The 18,808-nt window shown below is 41.9% G+C and overlaps 1 protein-coding gene across 3 annotated transcripts in view; it reads right to left on the bottom strand.

Annotated features, from left to right (window-relative positions):
• mad1l1 (mitotic arrest deficient 1 like 1) overlaps window positions 1-18,808 on the bottom strand; it is a 730,635-nt gene that overhangs the window by 488,207 nt on the left and 223,620 nt on the right. For all 3 annotated transcript variants that reach the window (XM_068002947.1, XM_068002946.1, XM_068002948.1), the window contains one exon: window positions 13,910-14,047. In XM_068002947.1, the coding sequence (XP_067859048.1) occupies window positions 13,910-14,047 (138 nt within the window). The remainder of the gene's footprint in view (window positions 1-13,909; window positions 14,048-18,808) is intronic.

Here is an 18,808-nt window from a genome sequence, read left to right on the forward strand (position 1 = left end):
CACATTATTTAAAATCTAATAACTGGCGGAGCCAAACACTGGTACGCCAACATGCTGCACTGTGTAGTGGGATACAGGTCCTCACCTTGCATTTCCACATATTTACTAATTGCACCCAGTCTGGAAGAATGAAACAAAAACACATTGGAGTGCGAAAGTTAACAAGAGGACAGAATGAGACATGCACTGGCACTGTATCTGCCATCCTCAACCATAGGGAAGGTGTGGCACAGGAGAGGGGGAGAAACTATATTTTTTTTAGGGGGGTGGGGGGGCAGGTGGGAAGAGGATAAGAAGAAATTCCCAAACTAGATCAAGTCAATTTATCAGGAAAAACATCATAAAACCTGCTGCGAAAAACCATCAACAATCTGTTTCTTTGAGAATGAGCCACCTGGTTCTATTTTTATAGTGCAATTTGTTCAAGACTACAAGAAATATCAATGTAATTTTCTGTGTCATGCAGGATCAGCAGTAGGGAAAGAACATCCATAATATTAGTTCAACTTTAGCTGACTGCTACCTCCAGCCAGACCTGGAACAATGACGTCTGGGGTGTTGTGCATTTTGGTGGCTTTACCACTGATTAGCCACCAACATTGAAATTTATCGGGGGGTGGGGGAAGAAACATAAATGGAAAAACAAACTCACTTTAAAATTAGACATCTGTTTCATGAAGGTGGCTGAATGCTTGGCAGAACGGATTTTGAATCAGTGTTTTCATTGATGTGTAGCTGCCAGGCTCAACAAATTACAACACAGACTTGAACAAAACAGGATGTGCAGAGTTCAAATCCATTTCAATAAATAGAATGCTTCATGTTTTAATAAAACAAAGATCACCACGTAATTAGGGCAAATCATTTGATGTTACACAACGTCTAGCTAATTTCTACATGAATTTTTGTATCTCAGTTTAAATTGTATCTATTGTATCTATTGGCTGATGGGGGGGGAGGGTGTTGATTATTCTTCTTAACTCTGGGGTCTTGTGATTGTGTTTTTACTTTCATCAGGTATTTTTTTAGATATATAATGCTGCATTAAATTAGGAGTGGAAATCATTGTCTGAATGGCACAATTTTGGATAAAAAGTCACAGAGGCAGGTAAAATGCTGATTGTACGAGCGAATCAGAATGTTGAGTCACTGGCCCTACAGAGTGAGCTCCCAATACAGCTGCTACTTTGCTGCCAGGGGATAACTAACCTTTACATTGTGAGCGGGCTCAGGGAATCTTAAGTCTCCTTGGCCCAATCATTTCCAGCTCCTGCGTTAAGGTGCTGAGCTACAGTAACATGGTTACTCAAATGGAACAGACTCAAGGGGCTGATTGGCCTTCTCCTGTTTCTATGTTCCAAACATTAAGAATATGGTAATTACTGTAATATTAAACCTAAACACACAAAACACAAGGTCGTATCAAATTTTAAAAATGTGAACACTTCAGCCATGTTCACAATCATTGATATGTTGATGATCATATCCCAGGTCAGTCTTTGATGTGAAAATCCTATCCACCTGGAGGTGCTCCTGCGGCTCAGTAAACCTGCCCATGGCATTCAAAGGATTAACATGGGAGGGTGGATCATCCCAAGCTACTCTCATGGAGCAGAACGTGGCCTACTTACAAACAGCGCATAATGTCTGGGAGTAATGTCTGTCTGCCACCTCACTGAAGAACAAAAAGCGGTGTATAAAATGAAGCCAATTTACCACTGATTCTGCCCCTTCGAACAGGCTGTGTATGATTTTTAGTACAATGGACTCCCTCCACTTTGATTGGAAATGGTGTTCATTTGTTATTAATTCATGCAGGTGTAAAAACTTGTCCATAGAACAAATATTCAAGAAAGGTTAATGCTAAACCCTCACTTCATGACATGTCCTGCTGCTGGCCTTCAATTTTAAATCTGTTAGTGGCATGGAGTCCTCATCAGAAAACAACTCAATTGATTTTCATTATTTCCACCTCCCTCAAACTGCTCAGTGAAAACTTGTTCATAATACTTGCTGCAACTCATTCAGCCTCTCCCACATATTTAAACAATCTTACAACACCAAGTTATAGTCCAACAATTTTATTTGAAAATCACAAGCTTTCGGAGGCTTCCTCCTTCGTCAGGTGAATGTCAGGAAATCCTTGAACGTTTCGCACTTATATTCAGAGAACAATACCTGATGATTACAGATAATCTTTCCAACTGCCCGTTGTCAAGGCAATCAAAGTGTTCAGACAGAGTGATGTTACCTACAGGACCACCGAATATACAAATTTTTGGTGGTTATTGTGCCTTCTTCCCACACGACGCACATCCCCTAACTGTCAACACTGGGCAAATCCACATCATGAGAATTTTCCACCAAGAGCTGGCTAACACATCAAGCATGACCTCTCACCAAAAACATGAAGTTATAGTCCAGCAATTTTATTTTAAATTCACAAGCTTTCGGAGGCTACCTCCTTCCTCAGGTGAACGATGTGTCCACATCGTTCACCTGAGGAAGGAGGTAGCCTCCGAAAGCTTGTGAATTTAAAATAAAATTGCTGGACTATAACTTGGTGTTGTAAAATTGTTTACAATTGTCAACCCCAGTCCATCACCGGCATCTCCACATCAAAAACATGAACACAGTTAAAAGCATCAAGCTCAGTCAATCACACGGGCCGGTAGTCTATGCTTTAATCTGAATTTGCTCTCTTATTACCACCAATGCGGCTATTCTTTAGTCATTGATTGCCTTCAGTTACTGTCAAAGGTGGGCGATCAATGCTCCAAGCATGTATTTTCGTACATTTGAGTGGAGCTGGGACTCGGGTTGCCAACTCTGGTTGGACATATCCTTGGAGGTTTCATCACATAACCTCATTTCTCAGCCCATCTGATTGTGGCCTTTGCTGGTACTGGTACTTACCATGTTTCCTTTTTTTCTTTCTCTTGCTGGAGAGCAAGGCAGCAAGAGAATGCTATGGAGATAAGCCTGGTACACACAGCGCATGTGAAAGCATTCTATTGAAAGTATTGTCATGTAACTCTATTTAGAAGTCAATATAATCCATTTTTAAAGAAAAAGAGTGCACCTTGACTATTAATTGTTAAATGCTTTACTGCTTCCTTATTTGAATTTACAATTTATTTGGAAACTGCTTTTGTTACTATTTTATAAATTAACAAAAGTCAAAGATAGTGTTACATTCAACAATGTGATCTGCTCACCATCATTCTGAATATAGACTGCAGCGTGAATACACAACTTTTATTTCCACAATGGATGTTGGGGTAACTGGCTCCATAGCATTCTCTTGCTGGAACACAGGGCAGAAAAGAAAAACTGCACTGGACTGTGAAACTGGGAACCCCAGTTTCACAAAGAGCAAGCTGTTCTTTTGCTTGAGTGGTATATATAAACACAGCAGTGAATTAAGTATTCCCACAGTGCAGGGTGGCATAGCTAACCAATAGGGTACTGTCACATACCAAAGTGCGCTATGGGAAACCAGGTCCTCCATTGCCATGACTCTGCACAACCTAGGCAAGAAATTGAGTTCTCACATGAAGTCTCCCACCAAAGTTAAGAAGGTTTCATAATCCTTAGGGGAAAGCAGCTGAGCTGCTCCCGACCCTTCACCAATGGACATCTGAAACCAGTCACTAAAAAAATACATGAGAACAGCCCGAGGAGGAGAGAGAGACAGAGTGACGGAGAGGTTTTGGGAGGGAATTTCAGAGCTTTAGGCCTAGGCAGCTGAAGGCATGGGTGCCAATGGTAGAGTGATTAAAAGTGGGATGCACAAGAAGCCAGAACTGGAGGAGGGCAGAGATCTCAGGGGGTTGTAGGACAGGAGGAGGTTACAGAGATAGGGAGAGAAGAGGCCATGGAGGGCATTCAACTTTCTGCAAAACAAATGATCTCCAGGTATATCTCTACATTGTAAGTTTCTGTAGAAAGCAGTGATTTTGTTCTGAACTTTGCTGCCCCTAGTCATCAGCCCATTTGTGACTGTGTCCAACCCACATGAAAACTGTCCAAGTTGTTATCAGGTCAAGGAAGAAGTACAAATATCACAACCTGATGACTAAATTGTGGTGCTGTGCAGTTTGTAAATAAGAGCAATATATAAAGCATGCCTGCATACAAAAGTTCAGCACAAAGCCTCTATTTTGGCATATTATTACAATATGAGTTAGCATTAAATTATGCATGATTTAGCAAATTTTACATTTGAATTGTTCAGAAGATAGGATCACGCATAGGACAAACCTCAATAATCGAATGCTGCATCTTCTTTACAGAACTGCCATTAGCAGCAGTTCTGACTTCAGCGGCGGAGGGTGCAAGGTAATTGATGTGACATTGCTATCTCCATCAAGAGATGAGTTCCCAAAGCTCCTGGAGGCAGGGGAGCCTGGTGTTATCTGACCATCAATGCTCAGTACATTAATACCAGCCAGAAATGCAGTTTCTTTTTCTTGCTGGCCTGGCAGAAACAGAAGCTGTAATTGTGACTTTCAGACATCTGCTTGTCCCTGCCTTTGTTACCTCTAGACTCAACTACTCCAATGCTCTCCTGGCCGGCCTCCCACCTTGCACCCTCCATAAACTTGAGCTTATCGAAAACTCTGCTGCCCATATCCTAACTCACACCAAGTCCCGTTCACCCATCACCCCTGTGCTCCTGATTTTAAAATTCTCATCCTTGTTTTCAAATCCCTCCATGGCCTCTTCTCTCCCTATCTCTGTTACCTCCTGCAGCCCTACAACACCGCCCCCCTACCCCGAGATCTCTGCACTTCTCCAATTCTGGCCTCTTGTGCATCCCCGCTTTTAATCACTCCACCATTGGCAACCATGCCTTCAACTGCCTAGGCCTAAAGCTCTGAAATTCCCTCCCAAAACCTCTCCGCCTCTCTACCTCTCTCTACCTCTCTCTCCTCATTTAAGACACTCCTTAAAACCTAACGCTTTGACCAAGTGTTTGGTCACCTGTCCTAATATCTCCTTATGTGGCTCGGTGTCTAATTTTGATTGATAATACTCCTGTGAAGCGCCTTGGGACGTTTTATTACATTAAAGGTGCTATGTAAATGCAAGTTGTTGTTGATGTGAATTTTATGATGCTATTGGATCAGGAATGCCAGCACATTTCAAGTAGAAGCAGTTCTGCAGTTAAAGTTCAACATAAAGGAAGTTATTTCAAGCCAGAAGTTTTGCATTCAAGAAAGTTCTCTTTTCCTAACTCCCTCCCTCCTAGGTAAACTTAAACCATACATGTGGAGATGACCATACAACAGCCAATCTCCAGACGCCATCCTACAACTCATCCGCTTCATCCTGGATCACAATGTCTTCACCTTCGATAACCAGTTCTTTACCCAAACACACGGAACAGCCATGGGGACCAAATTTGCACCCCAATACGCCAACATTTTCATGCACAAGTTCGAGCACGACTTCTTCACTGCACAGGACCTCCAACCAACACTATACACCAGATACATCGACGACATTTTCTTTCTATGGACCCACGGCGAAGAATCACTAAAGAGACTACACGATAACATCAACAAGTTCCATCCCACCATCAAGCTCACCATGGACTACTCCTCAGAATCAGTTTCTTTCTTGGACACACGAATCTCCATCAAAGACGGGCACCTCAGCACCTCACTCTACCGCAAGCCCACGGACAATCTCACAATGCTCCACTTTTCCAGCTTCCACCCTAACCACGTCAAAGAGGCCATCCCCTATGGACAGGCCCTGCGAATACACAGGGTCTGCTCAGACGAGGAGGAACGGGATGGACACCTACAGACTCTGAAAGACGCCCTGGTAAGAACGGGATATGACGCTCGACTCATCGATCGACAGTTCCGACGGGCCACAACGAAAAATCGCATAGACCTCCTCAGAAGACTAACACGGGACGCAACCAACAGAGTACCCTTCGTCGTCCAGTACTTCCCCGGAGCGGAGAAACTACGCCATGTTCTCCGCAGCCTTCAACATGTCATCAATGACGACGAACACCTCGCTATGGCCTTCCCCACACCTCCACTACTCGCCTTTAAACAGCCACCCAACCTCAAACAGACTATCGTTCGCAGCAAATTACCCAGCTTTCAGGAGAACAGCGTCCACGACACCACACAACCCTGCCACGGTAACCGCTGCAAGACATGCCAGATCATCGACACAGATGCCACCATCACACGAGAGGATACCACCCACCAGGTGCATGGTTCATACTCCTGTGACTCGGCCAACGTTGTCTACCTCATACGTTGCAGGAAAGGATGCCCCGGAGCATGGTACATTGGCGAAACCATGCAGACACTGCGACAACGGATGAACGGACACCGCGCAACAATCGCCAGACAGGAGGGTTCCCTCCCAGTCGGGGAACACTTCAGCAGTCAGGGACATTCAGTCACCGATTTTCGGGTAAGCGTTCTCCAAGGCGGCCTTCGAGACACACGACAACGCAAAATCGTCGAGCAGAAATTGATAGCCAAGTTCCGCACCCATGAGGACGGCCTCAACCGGGATCTTGGGTTCATGTCACGCTACACGTTACCCCACCAGCGAACAAAAGCTATCTGTTTTTAATATAATGGGTCATTTGCTGGCTTTCTCTGCCTTCCGGATGTTTCTGCCTCTCTCTGTTTTTTTTTCCTGTTTGTTTTTTTGTTGAATGTGTATTCGGGGGTTCTGTAGGTGACACCTCTCTGTCTGAACACGGTGATTGCCTTGGCAACGGGCAGTTGCAGGGGCAGTCTGTAAACACCATGTATTGTTCTATATGTATAAATGCGTAGGCTTCGAGGAGCTCCTGAACATTTACCTGACGAAGGAGGAAGCCTCCGAAAGCTTGTAGATTTCAAATAAAAATTGTTGGACTATAACTTGGTGTTGTAAAATTGTTTACAATTAAACCATATAGACATTATAATTAGTGCTGAATGTCAGTCAGCCAATTACAACAAGCTTTTTTTTTACAATTTTCCTCTCCTGAAAGCACTGATTCCTGGCTAAAGTACAGTTCTATGGACACGGGTTTCCGCTCCAGTGCCTCACCGAAGTCGTCACTGTTCATGTATCAGCTTCAATACAGCTATTGTGCCACAGGGGCTCCACATGATCGGGAATGGGAAACCTGGTTGATTTTCCGCTCCCTAATCCAGAGACACTGAGGTTAACAGTAGAAACCCTACCACCATCCAGACTCAGGACAGCTATGTCAGCATAAATAGGCCATCAAATCTGGGAACCTCCTCATTTGTATTGCTCAGTGTAAATCCACAAAGAGGGAACCAGTCAATACAACTGAAAAAAAAATCTCAACCATCTTCCACATGAGACGTTAAACCGAGGTCCTGTCTACCCTCTCAGGTGGACATAAAAGCTCCCATGGCACTATTTTGAAGAAAAGCAGGAGTTCTCCCCGGTGTCCTGGCCAATATTTGTCCCTCATCCAACACCACTAAAAAACAGATTATCCGGTCATTATCTCACTGCTGTTTGTGGGATTTTGCTGTGTGCAAATTGGCTGCCGCGTTTCCTACATTACAACAGTGACTACACTTCAAAAGTACTTCATTGGCTGTGAAGCGCTTTGGGAGGTCTTACGGTCATGAAAGACGCTATATAAATGAAAGTCTGTCTTTTTTTAATAGATGGATAGAGGAGCTTTTAATGTTATATTCACTCAAGAGACTCACCGATTTTGTTTCTGTGATCTTTTCACATGAATGTGTATTGTAGGAATGAACCCATGCGAGATTTAAGAATGGAACTTACATTGCGACTTAAAAAATGGAATTTTGTGCATTTATAGAATGGTATAGTTTCAGCTAATATTGTGTCCCACTGGTACATCACATTCAAGCTGTGTTATAATGCTGTAATCAGCCTCCTGTCTCATCTCAACAAAACTCACGCGGTTAAAGCTCCGAAGTACCCCCGGGCCATATATTCATCCTCATTTACTCAACACTTACTATTTATCACATTGGACTACATTAACCTTGGAGAAGTAGAATTGCAATCTTGTGCATAATTTTTTTTCAGAAGTTTGTTCACACATTGATGCAAAATGAGGGTAAAAAAATCAATTTTGATGATTTATTAACTTTATCTAACCTTTTTACCATTGAAAAAAAATTCAGATTTCTATTTTGGGAATAGCTTGATTAATCTGGGGTAAATGAATAGGCAATAACAAAAATTGAGGAAATTACAGCTCCTCTGGTACTTCTATGGGGCAAATGCATTGCCTGGTGATCTTCTGAACCATATAGATGAGGAAGGTGCCAGGATCAGTCTCTGGTGTGTGCTGAGTCAGCTGATACCAGCTAAGGTGGTAGTGGGCTCATCACAATTAGCCTCAATGTCCCTAGGCTAGGCAGAAGGATACAAAAATAAATCAGCCAGGATTCCTGCACCTGATCTCTTTCATAGTATTACATAATATTTACAGCACAGAAACAGGCCATTCGGCCCAACTGGTCTATGCCGGTGTTTAGGCTCCACACGAGCCTCCTCTCTCCCTGCTTCATATCTACATATCCTTTTATTCCTTTCTCCCTCTTGTACTTATCTGGCTTCCCCTTAATTGCATCTAAGCTATTGCTTCAACTACTCCTTGTGGTTGTATGTTCCACATTCTAACCACTCGCTGGGTAAAGGAATTTCTCCTGAATTCCTTATTGGATTTATTAGTGGCTGTCTTGTACTTATGGCACCTAATTTTGGTCTTCACCACAAGTGGAAGCATCTTCTCTACAGCTACCCTATCAAAGCCCTTCAATAATTTTAATGACCTCCGTTGACTCGTGCTGACTGTTGTAACGTCAGGTGAGAACGGATTGGGCTCAGCTATGATGCCCCCTTTACTTGAATAAGTCTACCAACATTCAGTGTCCAGGCACATACACATGGAACAGCCACTTGGGCCCAGGTGCCTCAGGTGGGCTTAGCAGCACCACCTTCAGGAGAGGAGTGAAGAAAATTATAAAATGCAACAACAAAAAAATTTCAGTTATTAAAGAGATATGGGGCGCAATTTTAAAAGGGCAGTGGGATGGCAGCTGGTGGGGGGGGGGGGGGGGTATGATTTGCAGGCACCAAACCGGAAGGGAAGTAGGCTGGCAATTGCAACCCTAACGAGGCCAATTAAAGCCTCTTTCCGGTTTCAGGCTGGCTGCCGAAAGGAGCTGCACATCTGAGGGGAGGGAGAAAGAGTGAGAGAGAGACACCTCATCGGCCGTTGCGAGATTGTGTGTGGTTGGTGGGGGAAACATCGGACATCGGAGGGGGGCGGTGCAGAAGACATCAGACATCGGAAGGGTGTGCAGAAGACATCGGAGAGACATCTAACATCGGGGTGGGGGGGGGGGGGCTGCAGGTGACATCATTTGTAAGGTATGTTTATTTATTTTTTTACAGTAGGAAATGTAATTTTATTTAATTTATTTTTGACTGATCCGGACCAGGCGTCAATCGGAAGCCATGGGAAAGCCACCCAGGTACGATCAAAATATTTTAAACTATTCAATATGCCAAAAATAAACTACCCTAAATACCTCAATGAGGTACATTTGCTTGTTTAAATATCGTCCCACCAGCTTTAATTGCCGGTGGGACTTCCGGGATTGAGAACGGCGTGCGCACCCATATGACTGTGTCGTGCGCGTGCTTCAGCGGACTGGAGCCGGGAATCCTGCCCACTCCGGATTTCTCCGATTTTCTTTGCGCCCCTCCCTCCACCGCCTACAGACTTTCATTTTAAAATTGAGCCCATGAAATCTGTTTGCTGAAAGTGTGTTGCATTTCTGCATTCAAAGTGTGATCCAACAAATTTAATAACTGCATCACAGTCACCATAGTCTCTCCCCTCTCAGCTTGTGCTGGGATTCAATCCCCTATAATACTTCTCGGCTGGTGAGAAGGTTAATGTGGAAATTGCACCACATTTGTGCTGAAGTGATTTATGTCTTAACGGTGCCATATGTGCACTCAATCAGTTAATTGGAAGTTTGACAAAGTTGGCACATTAAATGCCATATGTTCAGCCTCCATCTGTAGAAACAAAGTCCAACCTCAAAAATGTACTGTATGTACAGTATTTTGAAGTAGAAACAGCAAAGCACTGATCATCCTCTTTTCATAATTCAGAGGTCACAAGCTCAAATTCCAGCCCTATCTGGCACTCTGCTCGATTAAGAGGACTTTCAGCAACTTTCCAGTCCACCTTGTCGTATTAAAAAATAAAAACAGAAAATGCTGGGAACACTCAGCAGGTCAGGCAGCATCAATGTTTCAGGTTGATGGCCTTTTGTCACAACCTTGTAATATCAGCACATTGCACCATATAAGAATGCAGGGACAAGGTGGCATAGCATATTGGGATAACCATTTCCTGGTAAGATTCAGTTTCCCCTCCCCCACTTTGCTACGCTACCAATCCCAGCTGTGCTGCAGTAAGGAAGATCCAAGTGAACAGAGGGAAAAGCAGACAGGGGGCTCTCATCAAGCCACTGTTGCACACCTCTTAGTGACAAGTTGATAATCACCTTGGAAACCTGGGTGCAAGTTGCCTGGCCTCTTGGTCTCAAGAGATGAGCAGCACAGTGAGTCTTGTGGGGGAAGAGAGAAAGAAGTGGAAAGAAATAAATGATTCACAATCTTTCATATTAAAAAAATGTGTAGAAACATTCAGCCCATGCAGCTTTCATCATCTAGGGGTAAGTTTTTTCTTAAAATTCATTCTCGGGATGTGGGCGTCGCTGGCAAGGCTGGGGTTTATTGCCCATCCCTAGTTGCCCTGAGAAGGTGGTGGTGGGCCTTCTTCTTGAACCACTGCAGTTCATGTGGTGAAGGTTCTCCCACAATGTTGTTAGGTAGGGAGTCCTAAGATTTTGACCCAGTGACAATAAAGGGACGGCGATATATGTCCAAGTCAGGATGGTGTGTGCCTCGGAGGGGATCATGGAGGTGATGGGATTCCCATGCACCTGCTGCTTTTTTCCTTCTAAGGTGGGGGGGAGGTCGTGGTGTTTTACACTACACCTTTATGTATGCATAAAATTGATTTGATCCACACCAATGCTGAAAGTTACAGTGTAAATCCAGACTCAGGGATTGGATCTGACTGCAGAGCAAAGCAGAGTAAGACTTCCTGCAGGAAAGAGTCTCACACTGGCACTGATTTTAACTTCCACCACCTGACAGAAACCAGGAGGGAGGGGCAGTTGAAATCGAGTGGGGGACTTACCCGCTATTTTCTCATCCCAATCTCACCACCTGCAATTTAAAATTGCAGGCGGCAAGGACACCCTCTCCAAGCTGGCGGAGTCCTCCTTAAATATGCAGATTGGACTTCGATGCTGTCATCAAGACTCGATCTGCTATTTTAACCGGAGGACTGAGCAGGGGAGCAGTGATGGCTTTCCTGCCAGGCCAAACCTGCTGGCAGCTGGATCGAGGGCCAGAAGAGGCCCAGTAAGGTACGTTTAAATTTTTGTTTTGGGTTTCCTTGTGGACCAGGAGCGGTTGGAGCACCCAACCGCCCCCCACCCCCCCACCCCCGGCACTCGCCCTTCCGATCGCGGCTGGTGTCTCCCCAATCCACTGACCTGACCACCCTGGACCGTTTCCACGGGTCCCTGGTGGCAGCCTCCTGCCGTCCAAATTCCTGCTCCTGAAATATTAGGGGGGAGGTAAAGGGTATATTCCTAAATTATAGAATTTGAAATATTCTACTAATTTCAGTGCCACAGATTATTATTTAAAGAGGTAAATACTGATCTGAATAAATATCTGGTGTAGGTTTTAAAAAGAACTTGTTTAGAACAAATGGAAAAATTCATGAAGCTAGCAGCTTTCATTCTGAAACTGAGGGCAGAAAACTGAAAGCTAATAATTGGCATACATTTGCATAATTGACTTAACTGGCAGATAGTCTCACGGCACAAACAGCAGTGTGATGACAAAGTAGTCCAGCACTACTGTTCCACAATTAAGCCTTAAGGATTATATTGGGGAGTCCGGGGGTGGAGGCGAAGAGAATACATGGTTAAGTGAAAATATTTTGATCTAAGCCTATCTGATGTTTTGATGTGGAGATGCCGGTGATGGACTGGGGTTGACAATTGTAAACAATTTTACAACACCAAGTTATAGTCCAGCAATTTTATTTTAAACATCGTTCCACATTTCCACATCGTTCACCTGAGGAAGGAGGTAGCCTCCGAAAGCTTGTGAATTTAAAATAAAATTGCTGGACTATAACTTGGTGTTGTAAAATTGTTTACAATTATCTGATGTTTGATAGGTGAAATGGAATTCAGCGTAGGATATTAATTTGGCATCATGTGCCAAATAATTGGGATCTGTTCCGAAATACTTAAAATATTCCAAGCTCAACTTCAAAGTGTGGGAAGTTCATTATAAATTTTACTCACTCAGTCGTACCTTTAAGATAAGAAGAATTAATTGATTCTGGATTCTGTACAAAATCTAGCATCATCTCAGTTTATCATTCGATGTTTTTGATGAATGTATTTCATACATACACATAATTGCAGAGACCACTGCAAACAGAACGATCTATAATGCACTTTAGCTTTGACAGAATGCCCAGTTAAAATGACAAATACTTTATACCTCTGAAGCCCTGATTAAGAAGTCACGATTCCTAAACATATCAAACCCTGCGGATCACTTAAAACAAAATTGTATTCCGCTGAATTGCCCTATAAGTCCCGTGTTATAAAAGCAGCCATCTGCACAATTATTGATATATCTCAAGTTATTCAGAGTTAGTGACACATGCTTTAAAACTCCTGGTTACAGACATTTTTTGTCAAGCTCCCTCAAGATGTAACAATGATATTCTACCGCAGTGGTAGCGAGAATGGGGTCAGTGGGCAGCACTCACAAAGCATGCAATCACTGGAAGAGACTGCCACAATGTTTTTGACCATCAGTTCTAAAATAATTAAATACTTGAAGAAAGACACCAAAAAATACAAGCAAGGAGTAGGATAATGGGATTTTAGAGTTGATAACTCTGCTGGGGGAACGAGCACCAGCATGGATACAATGGGCCCAATGGCTTCCTTTGAACCGAAACTCGTATGATTCTACAATACAAAAAAGAACAAGAGGTGACAAGAGATTGCAGAAAGTGTACAGGTATCTCCTTTGATAAAACTTGGGAATTTTATGACACCGCGCAGAATACACTTCCCCTTTATTGGCACCTTCTTGAAAATACTTCTATCACAAAACACAATTTTAAATGGTAATTGCAATGCAGGTATACCACACCCCAAAAAGTGTGTAATTTTTCATCATCCATTTGATATAACACAGTTTTGCAGGATTGTAACAAAATGCAAGATTGATTTGGATGAAGAAAGTCGTTCAGCCCACTTGAACTCATCTTTCTAGAATGTTAACCCTACTCTCTTTGCATGCCAGGATACGGCCTCAACCATTCTTCCTGGCAACCCATTCTGACTGTTGAATGCCTTATGTAAAGAAATATTTCTTGATACCTGTCCTAAACTCGAGCTTCACAGAAAAGAAGTTTAAAAATCAAAAACAGCTTGCAAATAAGTCAAAACTGCAATCTTTTAAGGGCACTATCGACATGAAATACATTTGGCAAACAATCATGGAGAGAAAACAATCATGCACCATTTTCTCCATCACATCACATGCAAAAGGTAATTGCATTTTTACACAATTTATTTTAATGCAGGTTTATATTTATGAATACTTTTTCATGAAGACTATGACCCTTAAGTAAATTCTAAACTTCTCAAAATTCAAAAGATCTGGAATCTCATCCATTCCAACTGTTGTTTACTTCGCGATGAAGGAGCCAGTGGCTGCTTACCTCCAGCTCAGAAATATGGACATGTAGTTCCTGAGCCATGTCCTCCGCTTCACGGACCCGCCGGTTCAGCTGGGGCGAATAATTGGAGACCAACTCATTGTCGTAAGAATCCAAGATGCATTTCATTCCATCACGAGCCTACAACACATCAAACACTTAGATTACAAGACTCAAAATTCTGTTTTTCTTCCTCCTTAGGGTCTCAGACAAGACCTAAATGCTATAATGATCAGTTACCAGGAATACCTGGCTGCAGAGAATTACACTTACTATCAAAGTGATCTAAATGAACCTGGGAGAATAAGACCATGTCATGTCTTTTAAATAAATGGAGCTCAAATTTTTAGCTGCTTTACATCATCTTTCTTCAAAATCTTTGCAATCACCCATTTGGGAACAGATAAGATTAGATAATATTGCCACCTTTTCAGATATTCCATAGCTCACTGAAGAATCGGGTTTATTGGTTGAGACTTGGTTTAAAATCTCATATTCTGCAGCAGTGCTGGTAAACATGGATTTAAATAGGCCACAGAGAAAATCTATAATGTAACTAGGTGCCACGTTAGATTTTCCTTAATTACTTGTTTTGTTTCGTTGGGCACCCAGCTGCAGGATCTCTTTAAGAAGACCAGTCGCAGCATCACCAACATTATAACTACCCTGATATTAAAATCTATCAAATGAGAATGAGACGATGGCACAAATGATGGAATTCCAATGTTACCCATCAGGGGACAACAGAACATGGTCATAATCTGCGATTCCCTTACTAGACTTCAACCGAGAGGCCGGGTGCTTTCTCACAAGGAGAGAGAAAAAAAATGAAAAGTCCTGTGATTCACAGCTGCCCTCGTACACTTACAGCAGCCGGCTATATAGCAGTACTACTGGGGTGTTGGGAGCAGGTTTCCTTCTGCTCCATTAACCTTATAATATTTGTCCCTCAACCAACATCACTAAAACAGATTATCTGGTTATTATCACATTACTGTTTGTAGGACCTTGCTGTGCGCAAATTGCTGCCACGTTCCTACATTACAACAGTGACTACACTTCAAAATTGGCTGTAAAGTGTTTTGGGATGTGCTGAGGTTATGAAAGGTGCTATATAAATGCAAGTCTTTCTTTTTTCTCTTTTTACAAAATGGAGACAATTAATGGCAAAAAAGGAAAGTAAAATCATTTGCAAACAATTGTTTTAAAGATGAAATCTAACGAACTAAATTAATTTGAATGAAATCAACCAACGAAGTGTCTTGCTGTTTCCTTTTCTTCCTCAGCTGATTGGCATCGCCTAACCTCCGCCTCAAAATGTAGCACTGCTAGTCTTCCGTGACTTTCCTCAATCAACCTGGGGATATGAGCTCACTATGTTTCACAGATTATACATTCGCTTTGTAATGCAACATGATTATCCATGATAGCAATTCTCCACTAAGTGGCAACAAGATAAATGCAGAATAATGGGATATCTAGGGGTGATTACAGAGCAGTAATCTTATCAAGGGGCTTCAGATGACATAATAAACCACCAGAGCAAAGCTGCAGCAGTTTACAAGTGTTATCTGAAACACAAAATGAGATTACATCCCAGAAATCGATTCCAAATGTTCATTATTCACAATAATACATACAGTGTGATTGGTAGGGCAGTTTTATTCAGCGTTTTGGTTTGTTTTGGCCAGTGGCAGTCAGATGCCACAGGCAGCTGATGCGTGATTCTTGTCTATATTGGACATCATCATTACAAGACTGTCAAGTGATAGTCAACAGTTAACAACCAGAAAATAACAGTCAGAACAGGCATAATAGGTATTTGTGGTTAGTCTGACAGCTGAGTTACACTGCCATTTTCAGATCAGAAGTCAAGATAAGATATTAGATATACTAGCAATTCTAACCACTTCCCATCATAGCCACTTTTATCAACTATTCCTTCTTCAGCTTTATTCACGAGTTATGGAATTCCTGATAGAATTTGAATTTTAGAGACTATTAAACAAATTACCACAATTCGTTTTACTTTTCATTTAATCCTTGCGTTCATTTCTATATCTTTTCAATAAGTTATCTTACTACGTTACTAGAAAGATACCTGGCACTTTACAACTTTAGTAATTGTTTTTTGTTTAATCCTATTTCTATCACTTTTGCATATTTTAATTAATTTAACTATCAATTGTTCCTGAATAGTCATTCCATCAATATTTCCTGAAAGTGTAATTTAATCTAGTGTTTATTCACTGCTGGGTTCATTCATAAATGCGAAAATTGGCTGCCCCGTTTCGTATATTACAACAGTAACTACACTTCAAAAAGTACTTAATTGACTGTAAAGCACTTTGGGACGTCTTGAGGTCGTGAAAGTTGTTAAATAAATGCAAATCTTTCTTTCTTTAACAATAGCAGTTTCCTTATAATGTACCGAAATTGAATAATACAGTTTAATTTGCTATTTGTTTGCTAGTAAATTTTAATAGTGGTATTAACTAAGTTCCAATACAAGTCTAAATGACCCAAACTCACTGAACTGAAATTACAACATAGGTTTTAGCTTTATTTCACACACAAAAGTAAAAAAGATACAATGGCTGTGTCATAAGGAAGATTTCATTAATAGCAAACATTTACAAATATGAATACATTTTGTCGCTGTATTAAAGTCTTGCAAACCAAAGTTGCATTTACGGTTCTGACAGAGCAACAATGGCTGTGACGATCGCAGAGAATCTACACAGATAACTAATCTTTTTCATTCTTCTTATCATCTCTTTCCTCACCCAGGACTACAGACTTAAATGAAGATCAATGGTAGCATAATAGTTGCATCTCCTGATTGCTAGGGAGTTAACGTTCCATCTGAAATGACACTGAGGCATATTGACATGGGCAACTCCAAGTTCAAATTCTGGATTGTCCTGAGTTCATCAATCTCTGGCATTTGGAGACAGAGGAAAAGGGGTTACAATTAATCCCAGCATGCCCAGGATAACAGCAAGCTGGTGGGGGAAGGCCCATGGATCATTCCTTCTGATTGTTATCTAATGATCTGAACTATGCCTCTATGTCAATACCGTGTGGGGACAGAATGGTCAAGTGCTCTGATAGTCAAATAGCCTCCAACACTCACTCTTCCAAGGTCACACATGAAGATTGGGTACTTGGATAGAGCACAAGAGGGTCACCACCACCATCAATGGAATTGTATCCGATCAACAAGAGTTGCCGAGTTTGAGAGAAGAGGAATAAGGAAAAAAAAAATCAGGGGGATCTGGTTGTTAAAAAAATTCAAATCTTACTATGTCAGTGATTCAAATTTCTCATCTTCATTGGCAAGAAGTCTTCTATGCCATTAATGGCTTACCAATTTCCCAAATGGCAACAACATAATTCAGGTTTCCATTAATGCCAACAACACATTCCAGTTTACTGCATTGTCCGACGTGCCAGCACAGACTCTAGGATCACCCACACCCCGCCACCAGTGTCAGCCAAATTAAGTGAATATTTGCTTACCAGTCAAAAAACAAATGGTTTAGAAAATGTTAATGTTGCTAGAGTTACCCTGATGTTTATCTCTTGATAATACTTTTCAAGGCAAACTCTGGCTACAATGAATGGTTCTCCATTTTGCATTTCAAACCTTAGACTTCTCATTCAGGTGATTTTTTTCCCCCTCCTTCAGGTCTTCCATGGATGAGCTAATCGACCCCAAAAAACACTACTCTTTATGTATTAACATTTAACCAAGGTGAAGTGTTTGGGCATTCAAAGCACGTTGTTATTGAAAGCCTTGAGATAAAAAATAATACAAAACATACCAACAACAAAGATTGCTGTAGCTGTGTACAACTGCACAATGGGTAGCAATGTTTTACATATCATGATGCTGGTTTAATCAATATGTTAAACTGCTAGATGTTACAGTCCAAGCATGGAGACATTTTTTAAATAATCCTAGAAATTTTAAGTAACTACTTTTGGAATTTGCTTCATTTTATTCCTAAAGGGACTCCAGGTGGCAACATCTGAGTAAAAAAAGCAATTAATCACTTTCTTCATTCACCAAGTAATATCCATTTCCATGAGATATAGCCTAGCTTGATAGGTTCTGGTCAATGGCCTGCCAAGCACATACAGAAAAATATCTTTGTGACTTTTAGATAGGTGGTGTTTCAAGCCATCATATACAGACCTAGGACCTATGCCATTGCACTATTTAACTCTGGCCTGAACTAAATTGAAATCAACTAGCTACTTAAAACAGTATTGTGTGGTGTAATCGATATGAAATCCCCCAAAAATGGGTTCCACTCGAGGATCAGTGATCTCTGGAGCCAATACATTGGGTGACTCTCGTGTTAAACCCCATCTGCACATTTACAGCTTTGGTCGAACAACATATCTTCAGGCAATTTATTACCACCTTCCTCTTTGTCTCCTTGGTGGAGTTCTGTTTCCAATCATCTTGTTCAAGGAGTTAAATCAGTCATGCACTACATTCTATGATTCCAAGCAGATAGTTAGGGGGAGGGAGCTAGATTTGCCTCCCTAAAGGGAGTTTTTTTTTATTCGTTCATGGGATGTGGGCGTCGCTGGCAAGGCCAGCATTTATTGCCCATCCCTAATTGCCCTTGAGAAGGTGGTGGTGAGCCGCCGCCTTGAACCGCTGTGGATGTCTTCGAGGGAGTAGCTCCCAATAGAAAGTGCAGAGACCATACCCATGCAGGTAGAGGTGAGTTACCTATTCTCCACAGTAGAGGGCTCAGTAAAAAGCAAGGCTTATTTTGATTTGTTTTCTTTGGTAATGGCTAGGGAGGCTTCCAAACATTCCTTAGGAAGATATCTACTCCTTGCTCTAAAAAAAAACTATCCTAAGGGAGAATAGTCAGATGG

The sequence above is a fragment of the Heptranchias perlo genome, chromosome 22 (assembly GCF_035084215.1).
Source record: "Heptranchias perlo isolate sHepPer1 chromosome 22, sHepPer1.hap1, whole genome shotgun sequence".
Taxonomy (NCBI): domain Eukaryota; kingdom Metazoa; phylum Chordata; class Chondrichthyes; order Hexanchiformes; family Hexanchidae; genus Heptranchias; species Heptranchias perlo.